At 36.4% G+C, this 26,246-nt stretch overlaps 1 protein-coding gene across 1 annotated transcript in view; it reads left to right on the top strand.

Annotated features, from left to right (window-relative positions):
- Window positions 1-26,246, top strand: part of ipo11 (importin 11) — a 172,617-nt gene that overhangs the window by 105,302 nt on the left and 41,069 nt on the right. The window contains exons 23-27 of the mRNA XM_081349379.1: window positions 12,743-12,822; window positions 13,729-13,809; window positions 20,648-20,743; window positions 20,861-20,974; window positions 22,552-22,673. Coding sequence (XP_081205505.1) covers window positions 12,743-12,822; window positions 13,729-13,809; window positions 20,648-20,743; window positions 20,861-20,974; window positions 22,552-22,673 — 493 coding nt within the window. The remainder of the gene's footprint in view (window positions 1-12,742; window positions 12,823-13,728; window positions 13,810-20,647; window positions 20,744-20,860; window positions 20,975-22,551; window positions 22,674-26,246) is intronic.

The raw sequence follows: 26,246 nt of genomic DNA, 5'->3' as shown, positions 1-26,246 counted from the left end.
CGATGCAAGCTGTTTTACAGAATGCAAAAGTTCTTTGAAAGTCCCCATTTCATGTTGTTAAGATACAACAATTTAGTTAAGGAAGTAGAGTTGGGACTTAGTTAGCTTCTACTCAGGACAGTACAATCAGGGATTGATTTTTTTGAAAAATGAATAATGTTCTCTGAATGGCACTATTCAGTTTATTGGGTTGGTGCTTTACACAGTTACTCTGCGCCATCAGACCTGTGAACTGAAGTGACTTTTCCGTTAACCCGCTTGGGGGTTGGAGCCTGTAATGGAAATGTTGACACTGGGTTTAATAAGATTTTCAGAAATGTAATGAACTTCTCTGTTTGTGCCAGCAGAGCTTTATTAGCAGTGTAAATCCTCCTACTTATTCTCACACATACACAAAAGAAATCCCATAATAAGTAAACTTAGGGCCATAAGATTTTCCTTTTAAATGCCAGAGATGGTTTGCAGTGGATTTAATAACCGAACAAAACTTCCAATCCATTTCAAACCCATTCGGGCTGATGCCTAAGCCAGTTTGCTTTACTTATAGCAGTTCACAGTGGCAGGAAAGTGGTGTCTATGGTGAGTTATTTCACTGTTACTGATGGCAGCGGTTGATGATCTTGACAGCGCTGGAATTGTCTTCCCTCCCAGTTTTATCAGACCCTGCAGTAGAAACGCTCACTGTATTGTCTTTTTTTTTTTTTTTTGTTGACCCCAGCAGCAAAAATCCATAGAATTGTGACTTCACCTCATAGATGTTTCAACGACCCTTTGACTGACTTTTTTCAGTGGAAGAATATTTCTCGTCTGCCAGAGTTTTAGTCTGTCTCACTTGAAACTGCTGAGCGTACCCTTGTGTGTGTGTTTTTCTTCCAGGACAAGTAATGAGGCCCGCTGTTCCTGATATGCTGAGAAATGCTTTTCAGGTTGTAGATATGCTGTTTGTCTGGATTTCATCTGATCAAGGGATGCTCTATCTGCCTCTTTGACTATCTCTTTGGTGAATCTCCTGACATAAAAAAAAAAGAAGTGCCTAGATGCTCTGGCTGTTATTAGTATTTACTGGCTGTGTCAAAGAGTCGTAGCCACAAGCCTTCAGCAAAGATCAGAAGTATGCCCGTGAGAGATGCTATTAATGGAGCGGCATCTACATTTCATAACAATCCCTTAGAGGCAAAAATAAATAAAGCGTATTTTCTTTAAGGACTAAACTTTCAGAAGCGCCACTCGAATAAATATAAACAAGGGGCTGTGTACAATGTCGGAATCTGTAGGACTACCACTGGTTACGTGAAAACAAAATGCAATTCCGTTTTTTAAACCTCAGGAGAAACGGTTATTAATAGCTGTGGGATACAAGCGTTTTTATGATGCATCAGTTTGTATGTCTGTTTATCTTTATGTATCTGTCTGTCATTCTATGTATTAGTTTGTCCATTTATCCATCCATCATTCATCACTTTTTCTGTCTGTCTGTCTGTCTGTGTATCTGTATCTCTTTTCTGTCTGTCTGTATATTTTTCTGTATGTCTATATCTGTCCATCCAACCATTGCTCTACCCATCTATTTGTCCTTCCATCCATCTGTCTACATTCTTTGTCTGTCTTTTCATTCTTTGATGAAAAGAAAGTTCAAAATAACAGCATTTATTTGAAATAGTAGACACTTTTAATGTTACAAAAGATTCTGTCACTTGATCAATTTAATGCATCCTTTCTTCTTCTTTCTTACTTTTGAACAGTAGTGTTATAGTGTTACAAAAGCTTTCCATTTCAGATAAATGCTGTTCTTTTTAACTTTATATTCATCAAATAATCCTACAATTTTTTTTGTTAACTGTTTTCAACATTTATGATAATAAGAATTGTTTCTTGAGCAGCAAATCAGTATATTGGAATGATTTCTGAAGGATCATGTGAGACTGAAGACTGGAGTAATGATGCTAAAAATTCAGCTTTGATCACTGAAATAAATTACATTTTAAAATCTGTTCAAATAGTAAACAGTTACTTTAAATTGTATTAATATTTCACAATATTACAGTTTTTTTTATTATTAATTATTATTATTCAATAAATGCAGCCTTGGTGAGCATAAGAGACTTATTTTAAAAACATAAAAAATTTTACCGATCCCAAATTTTTGAACGGTAGTGTATGTATATGTGCGTATATATAAAAATATATTATATATATTATTATATATATTATATATATATTAAAATATCTGTATTCTGAGAAATCTGTGATGTCTTTCGTCTTGTGCGTCCTGTATGTCTATTCACAACAATAGATTATACTGGGAGGACAGTCTATAATCATCATAACAGAAAATCTGGATCAATTTGATGTCGTACTGGGAGAAATATATATTTTTTTTATTATCAAAGATTTCATCTCTGAATGAAAAGATTACTGTGCTTCCTATCAGTTGAACATGCACTTATAATATGCAGAGACGAGTTTAAAAAACTAAATAAAACAAAACACAAACTGCCTAACATTATGCCCTTTAGCTTGTCATGAAAAGCATGAAAAAGTATTTGTGGTTTCAACACTATGTGCTTAAAAGCGCTGGCAAGGAAACAATTGAGAGCGTCACACCATACATATTGAAATGCAATTTACATAATTTTCTCTACAAAAGAAAATTTTCGCACACAGGTGGAGCTCTTCACAGGGTACATCTAATTTTCTACTTCAGTTAAATTAATGTAGCATTATCATCACCTCTGTGAAAGCCACCGAATGCATATGTAAAGCTTCTGGTCTGGTAACAGTGATGGCAAATTTCTCCCTGTTAGCTTGTTTGAGTTTCTTTTATAAGTGTGGCTTCATGTTGACCAGACCAGTCTTAAAACCTGACACGGATTTTCTTATGTATGTACATTGATTTCATTGATATTTAGAATTGTTAAGCTAATATGTTCACTCTTAATGTATAACATTTGGTTCGTTGCCTCAAGCTATAGCTTAGATGTGACCTTTTTCGAAATAATTTAATGACAAAAATCCACTGAGGCTTGGGTTGGTTCTTCGAGAGGTTATATCGCTTTTCTTGATTTAATGTCAGTGGGAAAGAATGGCAGCCATGTGAAATTTATTGAGTTGTGTTTATTTTGTTTCATTTTCACATCTAAATGCATTATCAGTGCCCTGCACACATCTGTTCAGCTGACAGGTTTTTTATTTTTTTGCCTTCATGCCTTTGGCCCTTGGCCGCCTGCACTCTTGAGAACTCAACAATTCTGAAGACCTCAGCTCTTAATGTCTTAATGAAGCAAGGAACAATGTCTGAATATTAAAAGCATGTTAGCTGGCACGAGGGATGAAATTGAGATTTGTTTCACTTCGGTGCACAAGGAAGACCTTGTATCTGTCCCTCATTGTCCTTAAGCATTTAAACAGTCAAATAGCTTAATAGTAAGCACTATTCAGTTTTTTTTTGTTCATTTTTCATGAAAATTCCACTACTACTTTTTCAGCTATTATTAAATAGTAATAAATAATTCTTGCAAATTTAAGCACTATATTAAATAAAGGCACTCACCTTTTTGGCATTGCAGTACGGATTGATTATCGTTGCATTCACTAATGTTTTTTTAAGTGTCTCACACCATGAGTTTGCATTTAAGACATCGGGCCCTATTTTAACAATCTGAAACGCAAGTATCAAGCGTGAAACGCAAGTAACCTTGTGGGCGGGTCTTGGGCGCTGTTGCTAATATACCGGCGGGATAAATGACTCTTGCGCCCGACGCAAATCTAAAATGGGTTGGTCTGAAGTAGCTTCATTATTCATAGGTGTGGTTTGGGCGTAACTTGAAATAAACCAATCAGAGCGTCATCTCACATTCGCTTTAAGAGCAGACGCGCTTGTTCTAAAGCGGATTCCTAATGGCGGGTTTGCCAGGCGCGCGCCGGCAGCGGTTCACAGCCAAGGAGGACGATGTTCTCATCAGGGCCATAAAACACAGAGAAGTGGCTTTGGGGATGGAGAAACACACCCAAATTAAACAGGTTAAACAGGCGTATGATAATTTGGGTAAATGTGTAAGCTAGATGTATGCTTTTATAATTATAATAATTATAATCTATCTATCTATCGTAATAATGTATGATTTGCAAAAATGAAAACTGCTGCTTCTGTGTAGATGAGAGAATTAAAGTGTATGCGCGTTGTGCACATGGTAGGCCTACATTGATTATGGCCAAGCATGCGCCCTTAAAATAGCATATAACATGCGCAACGCGCCACTGACTTTAAACTAGTTTTTTTCGGTCAGTGGCGGAATTGTTTTCTAAACCTGTAAAATAGCATCAGGGAACGTTTGCGCCGGAACACGCCTTCTCTTTGTGCTGAACCGCCCCTAGGAGCGCAAGTGTATTTCTTAGTTAACCGACGTGCTTCTGTGGAGGGAAAAGTCCGTTGTGCGCGGGTGCAAAATAGGAATGATACATGCGTCGGTGTACAAAGTCAATTGTGCTGGGTGCAAGATAGGGCCCATTGTGTTAAGTTAAGTTAGTAGTTTTAAAAACATTCTATTTTAATCCATTGTTCTCTTGCCAGCCATTTTGTATGTGTCTGTCCGCATCCTAAGAAATGATTTGGGGTCAGGTGAGCACGCAAGTCAGCTAGTTGTTCAGGCGAACTAGTCAGGTTTAAAATATGTAATTGTACTTGTTTCTGTTGCAGTGCTGCTAATATTGTTGGCTCATGTCTGATAATTACCTGCTCTTTTTGTCATTTGTAATCTATGTTCAATCAAGTGAACATAGATTTGAACTTTTTTTTCAGTAATTCAGTCATTTAACCAGTAATGCATTTTCCTTAAGATTTAAGTACTTAAAAAGAAAGAAGTTCATAGTTAAATGGTAAAAGCCATTTAATTGCCATTCAGGTTTCTTATAAAGCCTATATAAAACTGAAAAAAAAAAAAAAAGTTGAAATAGATTTGAATAGCAGCATGTTTAATCATGCCTTAATGGAGTGGTCATTATATTCTCAGAGGGAGCCCGGTTTAGTCAGAGCAAGATTAGCTTATAATTCTGTCTGACTGCATTAGTCCAAGAATTCCCAGCTAATTTTTATATTTGAATTCCACAAATGTTCATTTTACAGTTCCCTGTGGCATCAATAATAGATTTCAGAGAATCTTAGCACTTTGTTCTTTCCCAGAAAAAAACATCTATAATACTCAGATTTAGCTTTGGTGGTCCTCTATGGGGTGAGATTTCGGTCACAATTCTGCGCGCGCAAGATCACATTTTGAGCGCGCAAAAGGGCATTTCGCACGCGCGTGAACTGAGTTTTGCGGAGAAATGTTCGTCTCGCAGATAAGAAAATATTGCGAGCGAACGAAAATCAATTTTGCATTTAAAATAAGTATTTGGATGTGCGCGGACGTTCTCTTTCGCGTGTGCAAAGTTTCACTTTCTTGCTCCTTTCATACCAGCCGTGAGCGCTCTCTAAGCGCAGACAGCTCGCTTGCTCAACACAACCCAGCGTTACAATATGCCATAATTCCAGCCAATCAGAGATAAGACTGCTAAATTCTGATTGGCTGGCTTGAAAACCAATCACAAGACTCCCTGCATTACCGACTGCGGAAGAGAACTAGTGCAGTTGAGTTTATTATTTATGAAAAATATTCAAAAACTTCAGTGTAATTCAATGTATTGTTGGCAAATTCAGTTCACACATCACTGCTGTCCTGATGGTTATACTACAAGACTTATTTTGTATAAATATCGTTTTGCGTATTTTTTACGATTATTATTTATGAAAAATATTCAAAAACTTCACTGTAATTCAATGGCAAATTCAGTTCACACATCACTGCTGTCCTGAAGGTTATACAATAACACTTATTTTGATAAAATATATATTTTAAATTGTATATAATTGTACTCTAAATGTATAATTTTTATGATTTTTATGAAAAATATTCAATAACTTTACTGTAATTCACTGTATTGTTGCCAAATTCAGTTCACACATCACTGATGTCCTGATGGTTATACTACAACACTTATTTTGAAAAAAAAAAAAAAATTAAGTTGTAAATACAATTGTAAATTTATGATTTTTTTAAATGATTTTTATGAAAATATTCAATAACTTTGGACATCAGTGATGTGTGAACTTAATTTGGCAACAATACAGTGAATTACAGTTATGTTATTGAATATTTTTCATAAAAATCATAATTATACATTTACAATTGTGTATACAAATTAAAATATATATTTTCCCTAAAATAAGTGTTGTATAACCATCAGGACAGCAGCGATGTGTGAACTGAATTTGGCAACAATACAGCGAATTACAGTGAAGTTATTGAATATGTTTCATAAAAATCATAATAATTCTACATTTACAATTGTATATACAATTTAGAATATATATTTTGCCTATAAGTGTTGTAGTATAACCATCAGGACAGCAGTGATATGTGAACTGAATTTGGCAACAATACAGTAAATTAGAATATTTTTCATAAAAATCATAAATGTACAATTGTATATACAACTTAAAATATATTTTCCCCAAAATAAGTCTTGTAGTATAACTATCAGGACAGCAGTGATGTGTGAACTGAATTTGGCAACAATACAGTGAATTACAGTTATGTTATTGAATATTTTTCATAAAAATCATAATAATTATACATTTACAATTGTATATATAATTTAAAATATATATTTTTCCCAAAATAAGTGTTGTAGTATAACCATCAGGACATCAGTGATGTGTCAACTGAATTTGCCAACAATACAGCGAATTACATTGACGTTTTTTTAAATATTTTTCATAAATAATAATCATAAAAAATACGCAAAACAATATTTATACAAAATAAGTCTTGTAGTATAACCATCAGGACAGCGGTGATGTGTGAACTGAAATTGCCAACAATACAGTGAATTACAGTGAAGTTTTTGAATATTTTTCATAAATAATAAACTCAACTGCACTAGTTCTCTTCCGCAGTCGGTAATGCAGGGAGTCTTGTGATTGGTTTTCAAGCCAGCCAATCAGAATTTAGCAGTCTTATCTCTGATTGGCTGGAATTATGGCATATTGTAACGCTGGGTTGTGTTGAGCAAGCGAGCTGTCTGCGCTTAGAGAGCGCTCACGGCTGGTATGAAAGGAGCAAGAAAGTGAAACTTTGCACACGCGAAAGAGAACGTCCGCGCACATCCAAATACTTATTTTAAATGCAAAATTGATTTTCGTTCGCTCGCAATATTTTCTTATCTGCGAGACGAACATTTCTCCGCAAAACTCAGTTCACGCGCGTGCGAAATGCCATTTTGCACGCTCAAAATGTGATCGTGCGCGCGCAGAATTCTGACTGAAATCTAACCCCATAGTCCTCCATGGCATCTTTACAATAAGTGATGTAATGTGATGGCAATGAATGCAGACATTACGATTGTGTTTGCTTGTAAGTGGTTTCATTTTGATTTATACAGTATGAGTTGCATTGTCACGCTTAAATTGACGTCACACTTTGCTGTCAGACATTGCCAGCTTTTCGATCTCAAAAACAAGCTTTGAAAGAGATGATGAATGGCAAGACCGTTAACAATGCATATCTGATATTAATTGTAATGTATAATATTCTCTGAGTGGTGTTTGGTTTGGCTGATTTAATCTGTGCAACCAGACCTGCAAAATGACATGGGATCAGCATTTTTCCATTATGAGCTCTAACTCCATGTGGCCTTCAGAAATGTTGACACTTAGCTTAATAAGGTTTTCAGGAATGTAATTAACTTCTCAATTTGCGACAGCAGAAATTAATTAGTGGTGTAAATACTCCTGCTATGGCATTAGGAATAAATTTAACACTTCAGAGTTTAGCATAAAGAAAACCAAAGCAAGTCTTTACAAAAACTATGGTAATGGTAGTGGGCAGAGATGTTATTGTTGTTTTTGCCAATAATGGTGCTATTTTGATTTATATGGGGGTGTTTTTTGTTTTTTCAATTTACAGCACATTTATGCCTTTGGGTGATTTATATTCTTAAGTTATTACATCTAAAAAAAAAAAAACATTTCAATATTTATTGAGTGGCAATGAGATATATATATATATATCATAAGCGTTGATTGTCCCACAACTGTCATTTTCATTAACAGAATTCTATTAAACACACTATAATTTGAAATGATAGAAATTGCTTTCACACAAAAAAATACAATTTTATTTACTTTTTATTTTTTTAAATACTTTTTTGATGTTAAACAAGAATGAAAGTGTGGCTGTGAGGGATGGACATCTCTCAGTGGGTTGTACTTTTATTTAATGTGTTTTTGGATTGTTCTGCTGATGAAACACTGCAAAAATATCTTTCTGAGAAATTTCAGTAGAAAAAAAAAACTCCAGTCAATATGAGCTGTGGAAAATAACAAGTGATCTAGGAGCTTTATATAGCTTTTTACAGCGGATGCCATTGAAAACACGGTAAATCTATCCCTCACAACCTCGCTTTCATACCTGTCATGGTGTTGCTCTGAATAAGGTCTATTGACGTCACTTTGACGGAAATCACAGCATCAGACCTCCACTTACAGAATATTCATTGTGCCGGTTCATATATTAAATCAGATTTGTTTACCCAAAGTCTAAAAAATCACTGCTGACTAATTGTGAAATAGCAGGATTGTAAGTATGTTCCCTGATTCAGATTCAAGTTCTTTTTTCCCTCCATCTTATTTTCAGTTGTTCAGCTCATTGTGTATCTGTGTAATAACAGTGCTCATGACACACTTGTTACGGTGCTCTAGAGGCTGAGCAGAGCTGCCGCTCCTCTGATGACATCAATATTCATGAACTGCACGAGATGGTATAAATTAAATTGTTTCGTACCTCATCATTGTTAGATGTCTGCGAATCACGGCGAGGGAAAGCGGGGGAGCTTCAGGAACTATTTCATTTATTTATTGTAAAATGGGAATGATTTTAATTTTATTAAAATGATTTGAAATCCAAGCAGTCTGCGGACTGCGTTCCCATGATAGTGCGGTATGAAGAGGAAGCGTAAAGTGCTCTTGTACAGGAAATGGACCACTCAACACAGTTGAACAAATCCCATTTCTGAGAAACCAGCTGCTTTATCTGATCAGTGTCAGGGTATATATGCTTGCGTGTGTGTGTATATATATACATATACATACGGTCATGTGAAAAAGAAAGGACACCCTTTAGAATTTTATGGTTTTACGTATCAGAACATAAAAGTTATCTGGTTGTTAACAATTCTTAAAATGAGGTAAATACAACCTCAGATGAACAAAAAAAATGACATATTACACAGTATAATTTTTTATTTTAACAAAAATAAAACAAAAATGTGAAAGCCATGGGTGACAAACTAAGTACACCCTATGATTCAATTGCTTGTAGAGCAGCTTTTATAAGTTGAAAGAAATGTTTTCAGTATGACTTTATCAGTCTCTTTCATCGTTGTGGAGGAATTTTGTCCGTCTCTTCTTTACAACGCTGCTTCAGTTCATTGAGGTTTGCAGGCTTTTGTTTATGCACAGCTCTCTTAAGGTCCCGCCACAGCATTTCAATAGGGTTGAGGTCTGGACTTTGACTGGGCCATTGCAACAATTCAGCTGTTCTGTTGTAGATTTGTTGGTGTGCTTGGGATCATTTTCCTGTTGCTTGACCTAATATCAGCAAAGCTTTAGCTGTCGGACAGATGGCCTCACATTTGACTCTAAAATACTTTGGTATAGAGAGGTGTTCATGGTCATTCAATGACTGCAAGGTTCCCAGGTTGTGTGGCTGCAAAACAAGCCAAAAATCATCAACCTTCTTTCAGCGTGATGGACACTTGGTATAAGGTGTTTGGGCTGATAGGCTGTGTTTGGTTTTCGCCAAACGTGGCGCTGTGCATTATAGCCAAACATCTCCACTTTGGTCTCATCTGTCTGAAATTTGGTCTGAACATTGTTCCAGAAGTCTTGTGGTTCGTTCAGATGCAACTTTGCAAACCTAAGCCATGCTGCCATGTTCTTTTTAGAGAGAATAGGCTTTCTCCTTGCAACCCTTGCAAACAAGACACACTTGTTCAGTTTTTCTAATTGTACTACCATGAATTTTAAAATGTTAACTGAGGCCTGTAGAGTCTGAGAAGTAGTTGTTGGGTGTTTTGCGACTTCTCTGAACAGTGCACAGTCTGACCTTGGGGTGAATTTGCTGAGATGTCCACTCCTGGGAAGATTGGCAACTGTCTTGAATGTTTTCTACTTGTGAATAATCTTTCTCACTGTAGAATGATGGACTTCAAATTGTTTGAAAATGGCATTTTAACCCTTTCCAGATTGATGGACCGAAACAATGGCTTTTCTTAGATCATCGCTGATGTCTTTCCTCCTTGGCATTGTGTTAACACACACCTGAATGCTCTAGACCAGCAAACTGCCAAAACTTCTGCTTTTATAGAGGTGATCATGCTTGCTGATGATCAATTAATCAAAGGCGTTTGATCAGCATTGTCTGACTACTACTTACCCTGTGTACTTAGTTTGTCATCCATGGCTTTTTCATTTTGGCCTAGTTTTTGTTAAATAAATAATGACATGGTGTAATATCCTGTGTGTGTGTGTGTGTGTGTGTGTGTGTGTGTGTGTGTGTGTGTGTGTGTGTGTGTGTGTGTGTGTGTGTGTGTGTGTATACGTACATACATGTATGTATGTATGTATGTATGTATGTATGTATGTGTGTGTGTGTGTGTGTGTATATGTCTGTCCACAAGTGAATGGATGGATTCCTTTAAAATAGCCACTGGATTTTCACTGGCGATTTGTGTGTTTTTCTGTCCATCCTACAGATGAAGGGGCTTGTGATGTTGCGTTTGAACTTAACCAGCTCAGAAAAGCAATTTTATCTTCAGATCATCAGATGAGGATGGCAGTAGTGCTGTGTGTGTCACCGAGAGGTTGTGCAGAATGGAGACCCTCTTGACCTCAGAAAAGTACAAAACACGCTACGGTTCCAGGCACAATTGAAGCAGTGATTCTGCCATCTCTCATTACTGTTAACAATATAAGGGTCAGCCCATCCTAAAGCCCTTGGAATTCACCCCAAATCCTATTCAGCCTTTGAGACATTTTGCACCATTTTTTCAGCTGAGGTCGACCTTGGCTTTGTGCAAGGTCGTCTGCAAAGGGAAGCCGGGACAGTTGGCCTTCGCAGTGTCCTGATTTTCACAGTAACCAACTGAAAATAAATGAAAGTCATATTTAACAGGATAAAGGCCACAAGTCAAGCTCAATAAGATCAGCTTCATCTAATTGAAAAAAAACTGTGGCAAGGTGATTTTTGGATTCCATCGCAACTGTAGCAATGCATAGCAAGATAAGCAGTAGATGAGTGGCTTCCTTCTTGTTCATTGTTGTGCCAATGTGTATTGATATAATTATTACTGTAATTGCTGTATGATTATCTCTCTACTTAAAGCTTAGTGTACTGTAACCTTAATTTATGCACTTCACTAGCACCCCAAAGGGAAAATAGAGAAATTTGAACAAGGGCTAATCAAAATTAACTATTTGATAATTATTTAAAACAAAATACTGTCAAATGTACAGTAGACGAGTTCAATAAATGCATCTAGCAATATGTTGCACAAGCATTAACTGTTAAACTTTTTAAAATTATTTTAATATATACACAAACTCACAAATATATACATACATACTCCTAGACAAAAAACAATGGCTAAACACAAAGCATTTAATTTTCTTAACTACAAACTATTGGTCAGGAAATTAACAAAATGTCTGCTATCTCAGAAAAACATCACAGACAGAATGTTTTTGGCAGAATATTGGAAGTTTTATTCAGCGTGGTTCAGCAGAGTTGAATAAACACGAGTTGCATGGTGATGCTCCAGAGCGGTGTCTTTGAAAATCTGGTGAGAAATATATAAATAAATGTATCTCTATTAAAAGTGAAGCATGGAGGAAGAGACTGTGTCATTGTGTATCGGTGAGCTACTTCACTGTGAAAAGTCATTTAATGCTTTGAAGAACAAGAGAATATTGCAGAATGGCTTGCTTCCCACAAATGAAAAGTTGTTATCTGAAGAGGAATGATCAGATGTTATTTTTCAACAAGACAATGCTCTTGTCCAAATTGCAAAGACAACCCAGAAGTGGCTTGAGAACATGTTTTGATCTGAGTCCAGATTTGAACCATAAATAGTGAATATTTGGTCTCGCATTAAGCTCAGATGAACTGGGAGACATTTTTCAACCACTCATGAGCTTTTTTAAGCCATTAACATTGAGTGGAACAACACTGGCTCTTCTTTCTGTAAAAAAGCTGTCTGCAAATTGGGGAAGGCTATTCTGTACGAAGTTACTTTATCTACAGTATTTGTGCAAGTGTCTTGGTAATTCCCTGACCAGTGACCAATCAGAATCAAGTATTTCACAGAGCCATGTAATAAGTGAAGGTAATGTTTGCCACTGCAGTTATTATCTTGTCTTCCATAAAGGAGTGCGAGTTATCGATGAGTCAGAGTAGCAGTGTTTTAAAGTTGTCTGTGCTCCAGACTGCTGTTTTGTTTTATGAAATGTCTGTCTTTCCACATACCGCTTCTGTCTCCCTCACTGCTGGTGTTCATGTTCTCTCCCAACTGTTATTTTTCTCTGAGATATTACTCTTGTGATATTGCTTCACCCTGGTTTCATTCTTATTTTGTTTCTCTATTTCAGAACTGAGCTCGGAGAATGTGCGCACTTGCTTTCAGATCATCAATGCCTACATTTATCTCTCTGCTACAGATTTCTTACAGGTAGGAGTAAAAACGACTTCAAATAAGAGGAAATTCAAAGAAGATTGGAATGACTGTGTGAACGTAACCTTATTTGCACTTTCTCAAAAGGAATAAATCTTAACGGACTACTGTGTGTGTGTGTGTGTGTGTGTGTGTGTGTGTGATGTTTCAGTTTTAATTATTGCGTATAATCAGTGACTTCTACAGGATCATTCCTGTTTGGAGGATCATTTTAGCTCTGTAACGAAAAAAATAAGAATACATTACTAAACGACTTTCAAACTTAGGCAATTTATAAATTCTAAGTAAGTTATGTACACGACAATGAGTAAACGAACAGGATGTGTAACATGATGTTAATAAAAAGCTAAAGTTAGCTTAAATGAGAATGGTAACATGTTAATTTAGTTCATTTAGATTTTTTTATTACCATCTTTTGGTTGGAAAAATTGACTGCACCTGTTTCTTTCATTTTATAACAACTAACGAAATGAAATGTTTTAACAAACCATTATTTAAATTAAAACCAGACTAACACCACAGAACAACTTAGAATTAATTAAATCCATTGCTAATACATAATGATGTTTAGGTTGTCATTTTCCCGTCAAAAATGGTGTTGCTTTCTGAAGAAATGATGTTATTTGTCTAATAAACCGCCTGTTGTTATTTAAATTAACTCAGCTGATTAAGTGGGATATTTCTAAAACATTTGAAATATTTCTCATAAAATATTTTTTAAAATGAATAGAAGTTGATGGAAAAAAGGGCAACAGTCTCTCAAACTAAAGCAGGAAAATCATTTAAAATGTGTTCAACCACATATGTCAATATTTTATCCAATATAATAAGAATACAGTACATGATGTACTTCATAACAGAAATGATTGTGCCCTGTTTTTACACTCGTCTCTCTCTCTCTAGAACTATGCTGAAGCTCTCTGCAGATCTTTCTGTGAACTTCTGAGAGACATCACCACAGAAGGACAGGTCCAGGTTTTGAAGGTACGACTCAATCCCTAACACTCTTTCGCAAACAGCCTGATCCATCCTTCCTGCGCAAGGCTCTTTTGTGGTTGTCTTCTTGACGCTCCGTATTGAAATGAAGTGCCCTGACACTGCTGCAGTAATGACTAGAGAACCCGTTCCTCAACTCTGTCATTTTGGTTTTGAGTAGACCACAGTCAGCTCAGCTTCTTTCTTTTTTTTTTTGAAGCCAATCTCAACTTTGCTTGCTTTACCTTATGCACTAAAGCTCTTAGATCTGACAAGAAGAGCCACGCTCTTTGACATCGCCCTCCGTTTTTCAAACACTTCTCGTTTCCACACCAACAGTTGGGGTGGATTTCTACTTAGAAGAAACGGTGAAAGCACTATTTGCAGGACCCTGCTTTTTAATTTTGCCATGTGACCATTTGGACCTTGTAGCACAGATAATTATCTTGCAGGGGTCATACTGCAAGAAGCCTGTCTGAGGTGGGCTTCAAAGCAAGCTTCTTGTCTGCACTGCAGTGCCGGTCCTCTCTGGAGGTGGAGAGACAGAGTGGCTGTCAGGATGCTGCCATTACAGATAAAGCTTTTCGCTTTGGCCTCCAGCTGCTCCTTCATAGGTTAGCAGATGCTCATCGGAGACCCCAAGCCAATTTGGAGAATAAAACGTTCTTCGCGCCCCCACAGGAAGAGCTGGAATGCATTACCAGAGGTTTTGGATATTTGTTTTTATGTTAGCATTGTATTGTGACTGCATCATTGTTCTGTCATCTCTTCAGGGTATACTGTGAAACTTTTCTAATTAACTTCAATCATTTTTCTCTGTAGATCCTAAGTAGCATAGAGCGCAGGTGTGCACACGTCTACGCGCTCTGCGTCTTGCGTTGTGCCAACAGGCAGCATCTTTCCACTAGAGTAAAGGCAACTTTAATTGGAAAAAACGAGCCCAAGGTTATCTGAGACATGCACTTGTTTTGTGCCTTTTGACGGTGGGAATCTGCGTCTACAAGACGTTTGTTGAAAATAACAAGTAATGGTATGCTAGGTGGGAAATCCACAGCATTCTCAACTTGTTTGCATTGAATCCCTGTATACAGTATTATACTTTCAGAACCAATTATAGTGGTCGTTTTGTTCCCAACATGTCTTTTTATTTTTTGTCTTTTACAGATTTTTTTTTAAACATATTAAAAGCATAGTTGTTTAATTCTCTGATGAATAATTTAGCATCTTTTTTTCCCCCCATATCGTTCCACTTTATATTCTTCCCACGGTGAAACTCAAAATGATATTTTGGCACAATGTCCAAGCTCTTCTTTTCCATACTCCGAAAGTTAATGGTGATTTAGAGCTCCACATATGAGTTTGCTACAAATACGACTGCAAATGAGATTTGAAAGAGATGACAAATTGGAACATTAGCAGTGAACAGCTTGCATTACAGTTCAAAAGTTTGTGGTCTGGAAGATTTTGTTAATGTTTTTGAAAAGTCTTACTCACCAAGGCTGCATTTATTTGATAAAAAAATACAGTAAAAACAGTAATATTGTGAAATATTACAATTTAAAATAACTATTTTAATGTATTGTCAAATATTATTTATTACTGTGGTGGCAAAGCAAAATTTTCAGCTTTTTTTGTTGATTAGGTGCCCAAAAAAACATTTCTGATTATTATCAATGTTAAAAATAGTTTTGCTATGTAATATTTTTGTGGAAACTGTGTCAGATTTCTTTGATAAATAAATAGAAAGTTCAAAAGAAAATATTTAATTGAAACTGAAATCTTTTGTAACATTATAAATGTATTTACTAACATTTTTATTCAGTAAAAAAAATCTCGGTATGTTTCTCACTCAAAGATAGCAATTTTTTTTTTCTACATTTTCATTTAATCATTTAGCAGATACATTTTTTTATCCAAAGCGACTTACAAATGAGGAGAACAATAGAAGCAATCTGGGCTGGATTTCCCGATAACGTTTTCGTTTTAGCGTGCATCTTAGCATTTCAGTAATAAAAGTGTACATTGTACGTACGGTGCTCGGCAGTGATCAAAAAGGATTTAAACAGTGAATTATGAAGTGATTTTTTCTTGTAAACTCAGAGATGTGGATTCGGACGGCAATTAAATCACCAGAAGAAAGGAAACAGAAGGTAATTCGGCCGGGGATTTTTACGCGGGTGGTGGGAGAAAAACACTGACATTCTGGAATACGGATTGCAATAAAATCACGGACTAACCCCTGTAAATGTTTGAAAATACCGTACGACCCCATGAGAAACAGTTAGCGTCCGAATAGTGCTTAACCGGCAGTAGCCTATATGCTTTTACTGGCATTTGAAAGGGCTCCGTGGACGGCGCCATCTTTGATTTAGCACAACTATTCGCTGTATCGCTGCCATAGTTTGAGCAAACTCCTCACCACAATCATTCCCTTAATAGACTCCTAAGCCTTTAATGTCTAATGGTTTGCCAGCTGATGTACCTTTGGATAATATAATTAAAAATCTAACAACAATCAGTGTAATGACAATTTTATTCTTTGCATGAAAACACTTGAATTAACCTAATTACACACTGGGTGTATTACAACTTCAGAATTATATTCGTATAGACTGTCAACAGTGATAAGGTATAGCTAAGAGTGGTCCAGACCAACCTTTCGAATGTATGACTTGCAGAAGGTGTACTTAACTAAGTACGGGAAACACGCATTAACGATAAAGTACAGCTTAAGGTGTAACTTAAGAACGACGTAGCGTTAAGAAGGTTTCTAGAAATCCAGCCCAGACCAACAAGAAGGTAACAGTATACAAGTGCTGTAACAAGTCTTAGTTAGTCTAGCACAGTACACATGGCAAGTTTTATTTATTTATTTTTTTTTTAATCAGAAAAAAAATATATATATTGTATAGAATAGAAAAGGTAAATGCTTTCTACCCTTTTTGAACCTTGAACATATAATTTACCATCCAGTTTTGTTGAATGGAAAAGAGAAGCAAGGACATTCTGCTTCATATCTCTCTTTTGTGTACAATAATACAGCTTTGAAATGAGTAAATAACTAATTGTTCGTTGAATGGTTGATCTGTTAACATTTACTGAGTTTGTACGTATCAAACAACCTTTCAGACTTGCACCTCTCCGTTTGCTTCTCTACATGGGAACTGTTCTGAATGCATTAAAGCAACTGTGTAGGCAGTGAAAGTCTCAGACGTGTGGGAAGCCATTCGATTAACCTCACAGAGCATTCCCTGCCTACTTACACCACAGGTAGCATTTTTGGCACGTAAATCATCACCAATCACCCATGGACAGCAGCTTTGTAACTCCCTAATTAACTGTTCAGTTATATTAGCAGTATCTGGAGGCACTACTTTCACTTTATTGATGTTTTTAATTAATCTTCTCAGTAAAATGTGTTTGGAGAGATGTCAGTTAAGTCAAAGGCTAAAGGACAATGAGAGATGACAGACCATTTAACTCTCTTATGGTGTACACGATTCAAGGACTATACAGTTCATGTCATTTCATGACAGAGTCAAGAGGAACTAATTTTAAGGTACTTCTGTAATACTCAAAAATCAGACAGAGATGTTGCTCACCGTGTGAATAGGATTTGTCAGGCTTAAGAGGATAGTTCAGCTAAAAATTAAAAGAATTTCATCATTTATTCACCCTCATGTTGTTGCAAATTTTTGTTTCTGTGGAAAAAAAGGACAATCTGCTCTGAACTTTTCTATTAAATTACAATGACAACTAAAGCTTCCAAGCTTTAAAATGGACACAAAAGCACCATAAAAGTCTTTACTGTCAGTTGAATTGATTAATATTATTATTTTCTGTAAATAAAACTGAATGGTAGTGTAAATTCGGTATGTTCTGAAGTAAATTCAGAAGATTTGTAAAATAGTGCACAAGTTTTGAAATGACATGAAAGTGAGTAAATGAAACTAAATTGCCTTTTTAAGGAAACTTGCATGAAACTAGGGCAGCATGTCAGGCTAGTTTGAATGATTTCATTGAAGTTTAGGAAAATGTTTTTGGCCTTCTATCCGCCCTGGCCAGGACGTCTGCTGGGAAACATGTGGTAGTTTGTGATTGATTTGAAGAGCAAACCGTGCAATTGGAGCCAAGTACAAGTGGGAGCCCGTAGGGGCATCCTTGGATGCTCACACACACACTGACCACCAGCCTGCATACTGTCAGTGCCCAGATCCTTCCTTTGAGAAACATTCTTACAGCTGCTTTTAGCAGAACTGATGTGGTTAGTGCATCTCTATATGATGGAATGTAAAAGAAATTTAAAAGGTCATGCTCTGTCAACAGTTGTAGCATGAAGTCGATTACCACAAGAAATCATTTTGACTCATCCCTTTTTTATTTTTATAGGGTGGTGTTAATGTAAAAATAAGTCCTTAGTTTGCATTAAAATGTCTTTAATCCATGTTTCAGTGAAGATTTATATTTTATTTTCGAAATCACAAAACCATGTCACTGTGTTGCACATGGGCGTACAGTGTTTTAGAGCGGCTCGGTTCACAGTAAATGCCAGTCCACACAAACTCTATCACTGCCTTTGCTGTGAGCTTGAGTTACTTATAACATGCATTTAGAACACGGCATGCTAGATTTACTTTGTTTTTTTACATTAGCGTAATCTCTAAAGTTATTGTGTGCAGAGGTTTACAGAATTTAGTTTGAAGCGAATTAAAAACTATTACAAACTAAGCAGTTATCTTCCTGCAGTTTTACATCAAATTTCCCAAAAGTCCCAGTGTAATGTATATGAATTTTTATTTTCTTTTTTTAGAGCAGTATTAATATTACAGAATTGTGTTTTTTATTCGTTTTCTTCTTTTAAAAAACTTAATGTACATTTATAACACTATTTAATGTTGCTGCTGAGTGAGAGATGGTAAATTTAGCATCTTCCTCCCTTCTAAATTCCATAATCCATCTGTTTTTTCCACCCGCTCACTCTTTCTCTCTGATTGGGCAGACCGAAACGTAAGTCGTAGAGACTTTGAGGGATGGTAGTACCCTCTCCGTCTACAACGTCACCATGGCTTGCCCCAATCGGCTTGATGGTGGTGCTACAGTGGTCAAAAGTACGTAATGGCTTATAACTCCTAAACCGCTCGGCGCAGACTCAAGTGTCTTATTCCTTTGCAACCCTTGACTTAAGGCAGACAAAACACGTCACAGATTCAATGGTTGAAATTTTATGGTATTTAAAAAAAATAAAAATACTTTTGTGAGCTAGTACTAGTTTTTTTTTTTTCAACCAATCTGAACCAGACCGGTGCAGAAAAATTCTTTGGAGTCTCTGGTGTTCATAACTATCAAAAAATTTAAAAAAATTGATTGACGTCCATGACGGGACACCAAAACATTCGAAGTGGGCTTTGTCACTTTACTAAGACTGCTATCAGTTAAGTAAAGTTCTGCCCCATGTGCCAGGATGTTTGTGCACCAGCAGCTTGAAGAAGAAAAATGAAAACAGGAGCGCACCTTCAGGGAGCGGTTCATCCTGCATCCTGTCAAAGTGAGGGTGGAACAGGAGGTTAATGGCCTTGGGCTGCCAAGATCCCTTCTCGAACCAATACATAGTCTGACAACAGAATTCACACAATTACAAGCTTCTCTTCCTCTCTTTCAGAGCGACAAGGCAATTTGAGATTATTGAAAATTATTTGGTTGTCCTCAAGGTCAGAATTGTGCAGCGGGGCTTCAATCTGATTTTGCTGGTATGTAATATTAAACATGGTGATTCAATATGCTTTTTATTTGGCCATTACGTTTCCTAAAGGCAATGCCTCTAGGCTTGTTCCAGGCCTTCTCCTTCTCGATTCACGAGTATGATGGTGTTCAGAAATATTAATATAGTCCCTGTGGTTTGACTCCTGCAAGAAGCGAGACTTGTACCACCACCATTGTGCCCTTGAACAAGGCATATGACCCTCTTGTTCTGATTGACAGATTCAACATCTCTTTTTTATGTTTGGGGTTCCTAAGACCTCAGTACTGCAAATAAAATTAGTTTGGGGATTTAAAAGAAATAACATTGATTTATTTCCATTTCAAAAATCGCCATGTGGTATTGCTCTAATTTTACAGTTTGCTTATAAAAACATGTAGGTTATATGCATGTAGATACTGTATATTAGATGTTTGTTGTGTTCTCTGTAGTTTTATTTTATTTATTTTTTATTTATTTTGCTGTTTGTTTTTCCCTACTTTTTTTTGAAAGACGTGTGCATGCATTTGTATCTATTGTGTGTATGCCCACAGTTGTTCTTAATTGCTGTAGACAATAAAATACCAATTAAAAAGTAGGTTGCTGTTTGTTTATGCCATATATTTATATATCATAAAATATTATATTGAATAAATACATACATTTTAAATCGATTTAAATAAAACTTCACCCAATCCATGTGGAAAACATGTTTTTTTATGTTTTTGAAGAAAAACATAATATAGTAGTAACAGTGTTATGATTTCACAGTAGAACATCTAACTGAGGGATTTAAAGATGAGAATTCAAATCACTCACCACCCGATTCCTGCTTATAAGATCCATCAGCCTTTTACTATGATTCAGCCACTATTTATCATCTCTTCCAAAACTTCTTTCTAGTCCCGTTTACCTGTTTTCCACAGCTTTAAAATGAGTTTGATCTTCCGCAATCCTCAGATGTTTTAACTATTTGATTTCCATCTGTTGTGTAACTCCTTGAGCACTTGAGGATTCTAGGCAATTATACTTTCTATTTCTACTCTTTCCGTTTTTGTGGTATATTTTCTGCAGTGATCAATTCATTCTCTTTCCCTTTGCCTCTTGCAGGTTGTTGAAATTGCCATCAAAGTCAGTCCTATATTAGGCTCCCATATGTTTCAGCCTCTTCTGCCAGCTGTGTTACAGGGGATTGTTGAAGGAGAAGTGAGTTTGAACACAGTATAGTCTATTACAGTATTCATCTTGCACTAACCTCATTTCAGTGAAACTCCTCTGTTTCCAGTTTTCAATGTTTGCACAAACTTGTGTGTTTGACTGCAGAGGTATCCTGTGGTTATGTCTACATACCTCGGGGTGATGGGTCGGATTCTCCTGCAGAATTCAGGCTTTTTTACATCACTTCTCACTCAGATGGCTGTGGAATTCAACCAGGAGGTGAGGATGACTTGCCAGGCCACCAGCATTTGCTTGCCTGATAGAGTGAATTTTAAAATGGATAGTTCTGATGAAACACCTGTTCACTTAGCTGTATATCATTGAATTATTTCATTGAATTCTTTTTAATTAATTATTGTATTTATTATTTTCACTTAGGTTTTAGTTTTTAAACTAAAAACTTTTTTGCAATTAGCTGAATAAATTTGTTTTTTATTTCAGTTCATTCTTATTTTATTTTTTAAATGAATAAAAGTGTTTTTTAAGGTTTTAGTTCATTTTATATACATACATACATACATACATGGCTTGACATTAACTTTTTTGCTCACAAGCCACTGTGGCTAGTGGTTTCCCAAAGTTACTAGCCACTCAGCATTTTCACAGACCACAATATAGACCTCGATACCATAAGGAAAAATGCAATATAGATATTGTTATTGATATAGTATTTGGCAGAATATTTGGCTGCTGTCACTTTAAGACCTGACACACACTGATCCATTATACTGTTAAACGTGTTTTCTTTCTCGACTGTTTACGTTCACTTAAAACATAACTAACAGTGTTTACGTGAATAATTGCCAAGACTGGCATTTTGACATTATTTTTGTTTGTATTTGACTGTTTAAGTGCAATAAGCAGAGAAAAAGGACTCAATTTAGTAATGAGAGGCGGCTTTATTTACGCACATCTGTGGGAATAAGTAAAATTATGCGCAATCCTACTCCGAAATTCAAGCTCTGTATCACCAACAATATTAATCCGTAGTAAATATAACGAGTGAGTGAGGGGAGGCGGGTTTGTGTGTCAACTTGCTGTCGGAGAGATGAGGGAGCGAGAAAGAGCAGCTGTAATCATGTTATCATCTATTCTGCAGAAAATGAGTATTGGAAGCATTTCAGATATTTCAGTGTCGATATGTATTGAAAAATCTATATTTTTCACAATGCTACATTGCACTTAGTTTTTTATTTCAGATGCCTTTTTAAAAGACTACAATTGAAAAATATATCAAATTCAACCCCGCCTATATATATACTGTATATCTTTATGTCAAGGTCAAATAGACTGAAGCAAGAAATCAACCAACAAACTAAAAATTCTCAAGCCTGGCCTAGTTTTCTTTCTCTGTGCAGCGTATCTTTAGTTGTGTTTGTGGGAGCTGATCTTACTGTAATTTGGTCCCAGTGGACCCGAATGCTTTGCTGAGCCGCCCACACAGAATCATTCCCTTTAAACCCTGGGCCATATATCCCTGCTGAAAAATCGAACTCATTTGCACTATTGTAGTTTCAGCATATATCAGTATTCTCCTTAATTTCCCTTAATCCCAGAAATATCTTTCCCGCAGAGACCCCTTTATTATTTACAGTCTCAGCCAAACAACTTCAAAGACGGAGGTTTTTATATATTCGGCCTGTCAGGCGGTTCGACGTACCCTAATGTTTTCCTCTTATCTTATGAAGGATGTATTAATCTTGTTCCCAGTGTGCCTCACTTACCTGTTCACAGCTAAATTATAAATGAGAATTATATGAACAAGATTGTTTATCATGGCGATCTCTGCTTCCCAGGCAGACCAGCTCTTGGGGAGTATGATTGAGATGTGGGTGGACCGCATGGACAACATCACCCAGCCTGACAGGAGAAAGCTCTCTGCCCTGGCGCTCCTGTCGCTTTTACCGTCTGACAACAGGTTCGTCATCTTATAAACACTGCAGGAGAATCCTATCACATTTGCATGCAAATGCCTGAAGCTGATATTGTAGATATCATCAGCAAGCTGTTCAAATGAAAGCATTTATACAAATCATTTGACATTCACCTCAGAGCCCAAAACGAATGAAAAATCTCTTCATAATGGGGACTTGTCGGGAGAAATGGCATGTTGGTATTAGCTACGTCAGCAGTTCGGATGTCAGTGATAGCCCCATTATCATCCCTCTTGTCACATTGTGAGATAGCCTGTAAGTTATAGCTATTATGTTTCAAGGTTCCATTTGCATCTAATTGAGATGTCAGGTGTTGTAAAAGGGAGTCAGTCATTTTGCCTATAATATTGCAAGTAATTTAAGTTTCCATGGCTCATAGGTAAATATTTTTTTACTACTGATGTAATAGAATAGAAACGTACCAAGCAAATGACTACTCATTTTTTTAAGTATAGAGGACAAGAGTGATCATGAACCAAACTCAGGTAACACTATTTTAAGGTGACATAGTTTCACGTTACTACATGTACTTACTTTAGTAATAACTGTAAATTTTGCATAATTACAAGGAGGGCTGGGTATCGAGTTTCGATATCTAAGGGGTTAATCTCGTCAGCGTCAGTGAGGAAAAACACTAGTTTATGCCGGTTAGGCACAGAGACATGGCTCACATGTGAGGCTGTAGTGTGAAAGTGTCCCAACCCCCGTAGATGTAAAAGATGTGGAAAAGATCAGAATTGTGGCTATTCACCAGGCTCGATGCCAACAGTGCTCAATGCAATATTTGCAACAAGATAATTGCTGGCAAGACCGGAAACACGAAAAATCTGATGAATAAACTTGAGCAGAAAGTTGCTCTGTCTTCGACTGCAATAAGAACTGGAGTGCGTCACAAATGAATGATAGCTCAGCGTATAGGTTACTTTCCTCACAGACATAAGAAATAGGCATATAGAAAGCTTGAAATGTCTACTTTTAAAGGAACCAATTTGAATCGAAAACAAATATTCTCTGGTTATGTAATCCAAATGAAAGGTGCCTTTCTCTCTATTATGGGTGTGCAAAGCAGCTGGTATTTGTATCTGTATTTGTATTTGTTGAGGGGGGAAAAGTATTTGTATTTGTATTCGAGTAAAATTCAAAATAGGTGTAAAAATCCAGGTTTTTTGCGTTACACTTCTAAATTATGTTACAGTGTAAGTATTCTTTAATTATATCTATTATAATAATTATGGATATGCAATATGTAAAATATTTTTTTCAAAACGGCATTCATATTTAATTTTAAAAGGGCTTTTTAAACCTGCTAAGAGTTATCCAGCCAAGAATAAGCCTAGAACTGCTTTTCTGACGGACTGATATTAATTACATAATGACGGCTTTTTATTTCATTTCTCATCTCCATAAATATATCTAAAGCTAATGCAAGGGCTAGAAATCAATTAATTCTTTGCTGATACTTCCTCGTCATCATGGAGAGCGCAGTTCGCACATGAGTTCGCACCATAGACTGTAAAAAATAGGTTCGCACCGCTTTCTCCTTTCCACAAGCGTTGTTCTCTCGTGGCGTCTGTCGTTACTATGCAACCGTGAACATAGGCGTGCCTGGAAAAACGAGCGCGCCGCTCTCTTATATTATAAGCGCGCTTGCCGCGCGCCTACATTTGAAGTCTGCACGCGCAAAAAAACGCGCTATGTGAATGGCCCCTTATGACAACGTGACATTAGCCTAATCCAAAATATTTCCATATGTGGCTCTTTCCTCCTTTCTTATCAACAAGTGGATTTACAGCCACCACATCAGCAGCGCCGCCGGTCGCCATGTCTCATGAGGAAACGCAGCTTTTTGATATAAAGTTTTTCTTGTTCCCGTAAACATATATTTTTTAAAGTATTTGTTCGAAATAAGTATTTGTAAAAAACACATTATTTGTGCCTTTCCGAATACCGTATTCGGGTTCGGCTCCACCCCTACTCTCTATACTGTAGGTGCGTGCGTGTTCTCTATACTACAGAGATAGCGAGTCAGCATCGTCAACTTCACCTTTGCAGCCAACACTGACTCACAAAACATTAGTGTATTAATAAATAATTAAAGGGTTAGTTCACCCAAAAATTAAAATTCTGTCAGTAATTACTCACCCTCATGTTGTTCCAACCCCGTAAGACTTTCGTTCATCTTCGGAACACAAATTAAGATATTTTTGATGAAATCTGAGTGCTGTCTCACTCCTCCTGCAGGCTTATGGACACTATAACTTGCTGGCCCAGAAAATGTATTAAAGACAATGTTAATATAGTCCAAGTGATTCCAGTGGCTCAATCTTAAGTTTATAAAGCGACGAGAATACTTTTTGTGCGTGAGGCATATATTCTGCCCCCTAGTGGCCTTTATTAGTCTTTGAGTGTAAAAAAGTCAACAAACTGAAAAACTAAAACCAAAGGTTTTTTTTTTTTTTTTTAGGTAATATGTAATGTAATATTGTTTTTTGTAAAATTGGTATCGAAAAAAGTATCGTTCAGGAGCCGGTATCGAAGTCAAGGTATCGGTAAAGATTTTTTTTTAGCGATACCCAGCCCCAATTACAAGTAACTAAACCAAACCCTAACCATAACTTTATAAGTATGTAGTTTGCAATTGTATGAAGTCGCAATTGTGAGATAAAGTCATAATTGTGAGAACTGAAGTCAGAATTGTGAGAAAAAAGTCTGAATTGCGAGAAAAAGTCTGAATTGCGCGCTATAAACTTGCAAGGAAAAAAGTATTTTTCTCACAATTGCGAGTCACAGTTGTGAGTATATATCTCGCAATTCTGACTTTATAACTAATTGAATGCGAGTTTATATGTTTATTTATGGAGATATATTTACATATTAAGGTTCAGCCACATTTGCCGTTGTGCAGTGAATTTTTGCAGTCCACGCAATTAGGAATTTTCTTGTGAGGTAGAAAGATTCGGCTACACAGATTTCACAATGGGTAGAAATTGTTCTTGCAGATTTGGCACGTTGACCAACAAAAAGCAAAAATGACTTTCTGTGAGCAGATTTTTTTTCTGTTTCTTTTTGCTCTCCAAAAAATAAATTAGATGTTACTATGAGTAATGTTTTAAATAAGGTTTTCTGCAGAATAACACATCTGCTTGAGTCACTTCTCTTCAGTCTTTTCAACTGGGCATACATGATCCTGGCAGTGACGTTGAAACTCAAAATAGCATCAAGGGAAGTGATGAACTTAGTTGCCTCCACAACACACATCCCAAATACAAGTGCAAATGATGCAGTAACACACAATGAGGTGGAAATTTGCATGATTTTTTTTTTTTTTTTATCTTTCTGGGAAACAGTGCCAAGCATTCTGCACCGCATCACAACATATTTTTCTATGCATTGTGGCACAGTGATTAACAAGAATTATTTAAAATTCATGTCAAAAGGTTGCTAACCCCTGGCCATTTTAAAGACCAGACAATCTGACCAGTCATATTGCTTTTGTACCATGTGCAGGCTATCAGGGGAAGAGAAATGGTACAGAAATTCATGATTGACGCACATTC

Source organism: Scardinius erythrophthalmus, assembly GCF_964197995.2.
Source record: "Scardinius erythrophthalmus genome assembly, chromosome: 20".
NCBI lineage: Eukaryota > Metazoa > Chordata > Actinopteri > Cypriniformes > Leuciscidae > Scardinius > Scardinius erythrophthalmus.
The sequence above is the reverse complement of the archived record's forward strand: the minus strand, read 5'-3'. Positions and strand labels throughout refer to the sequence as shown.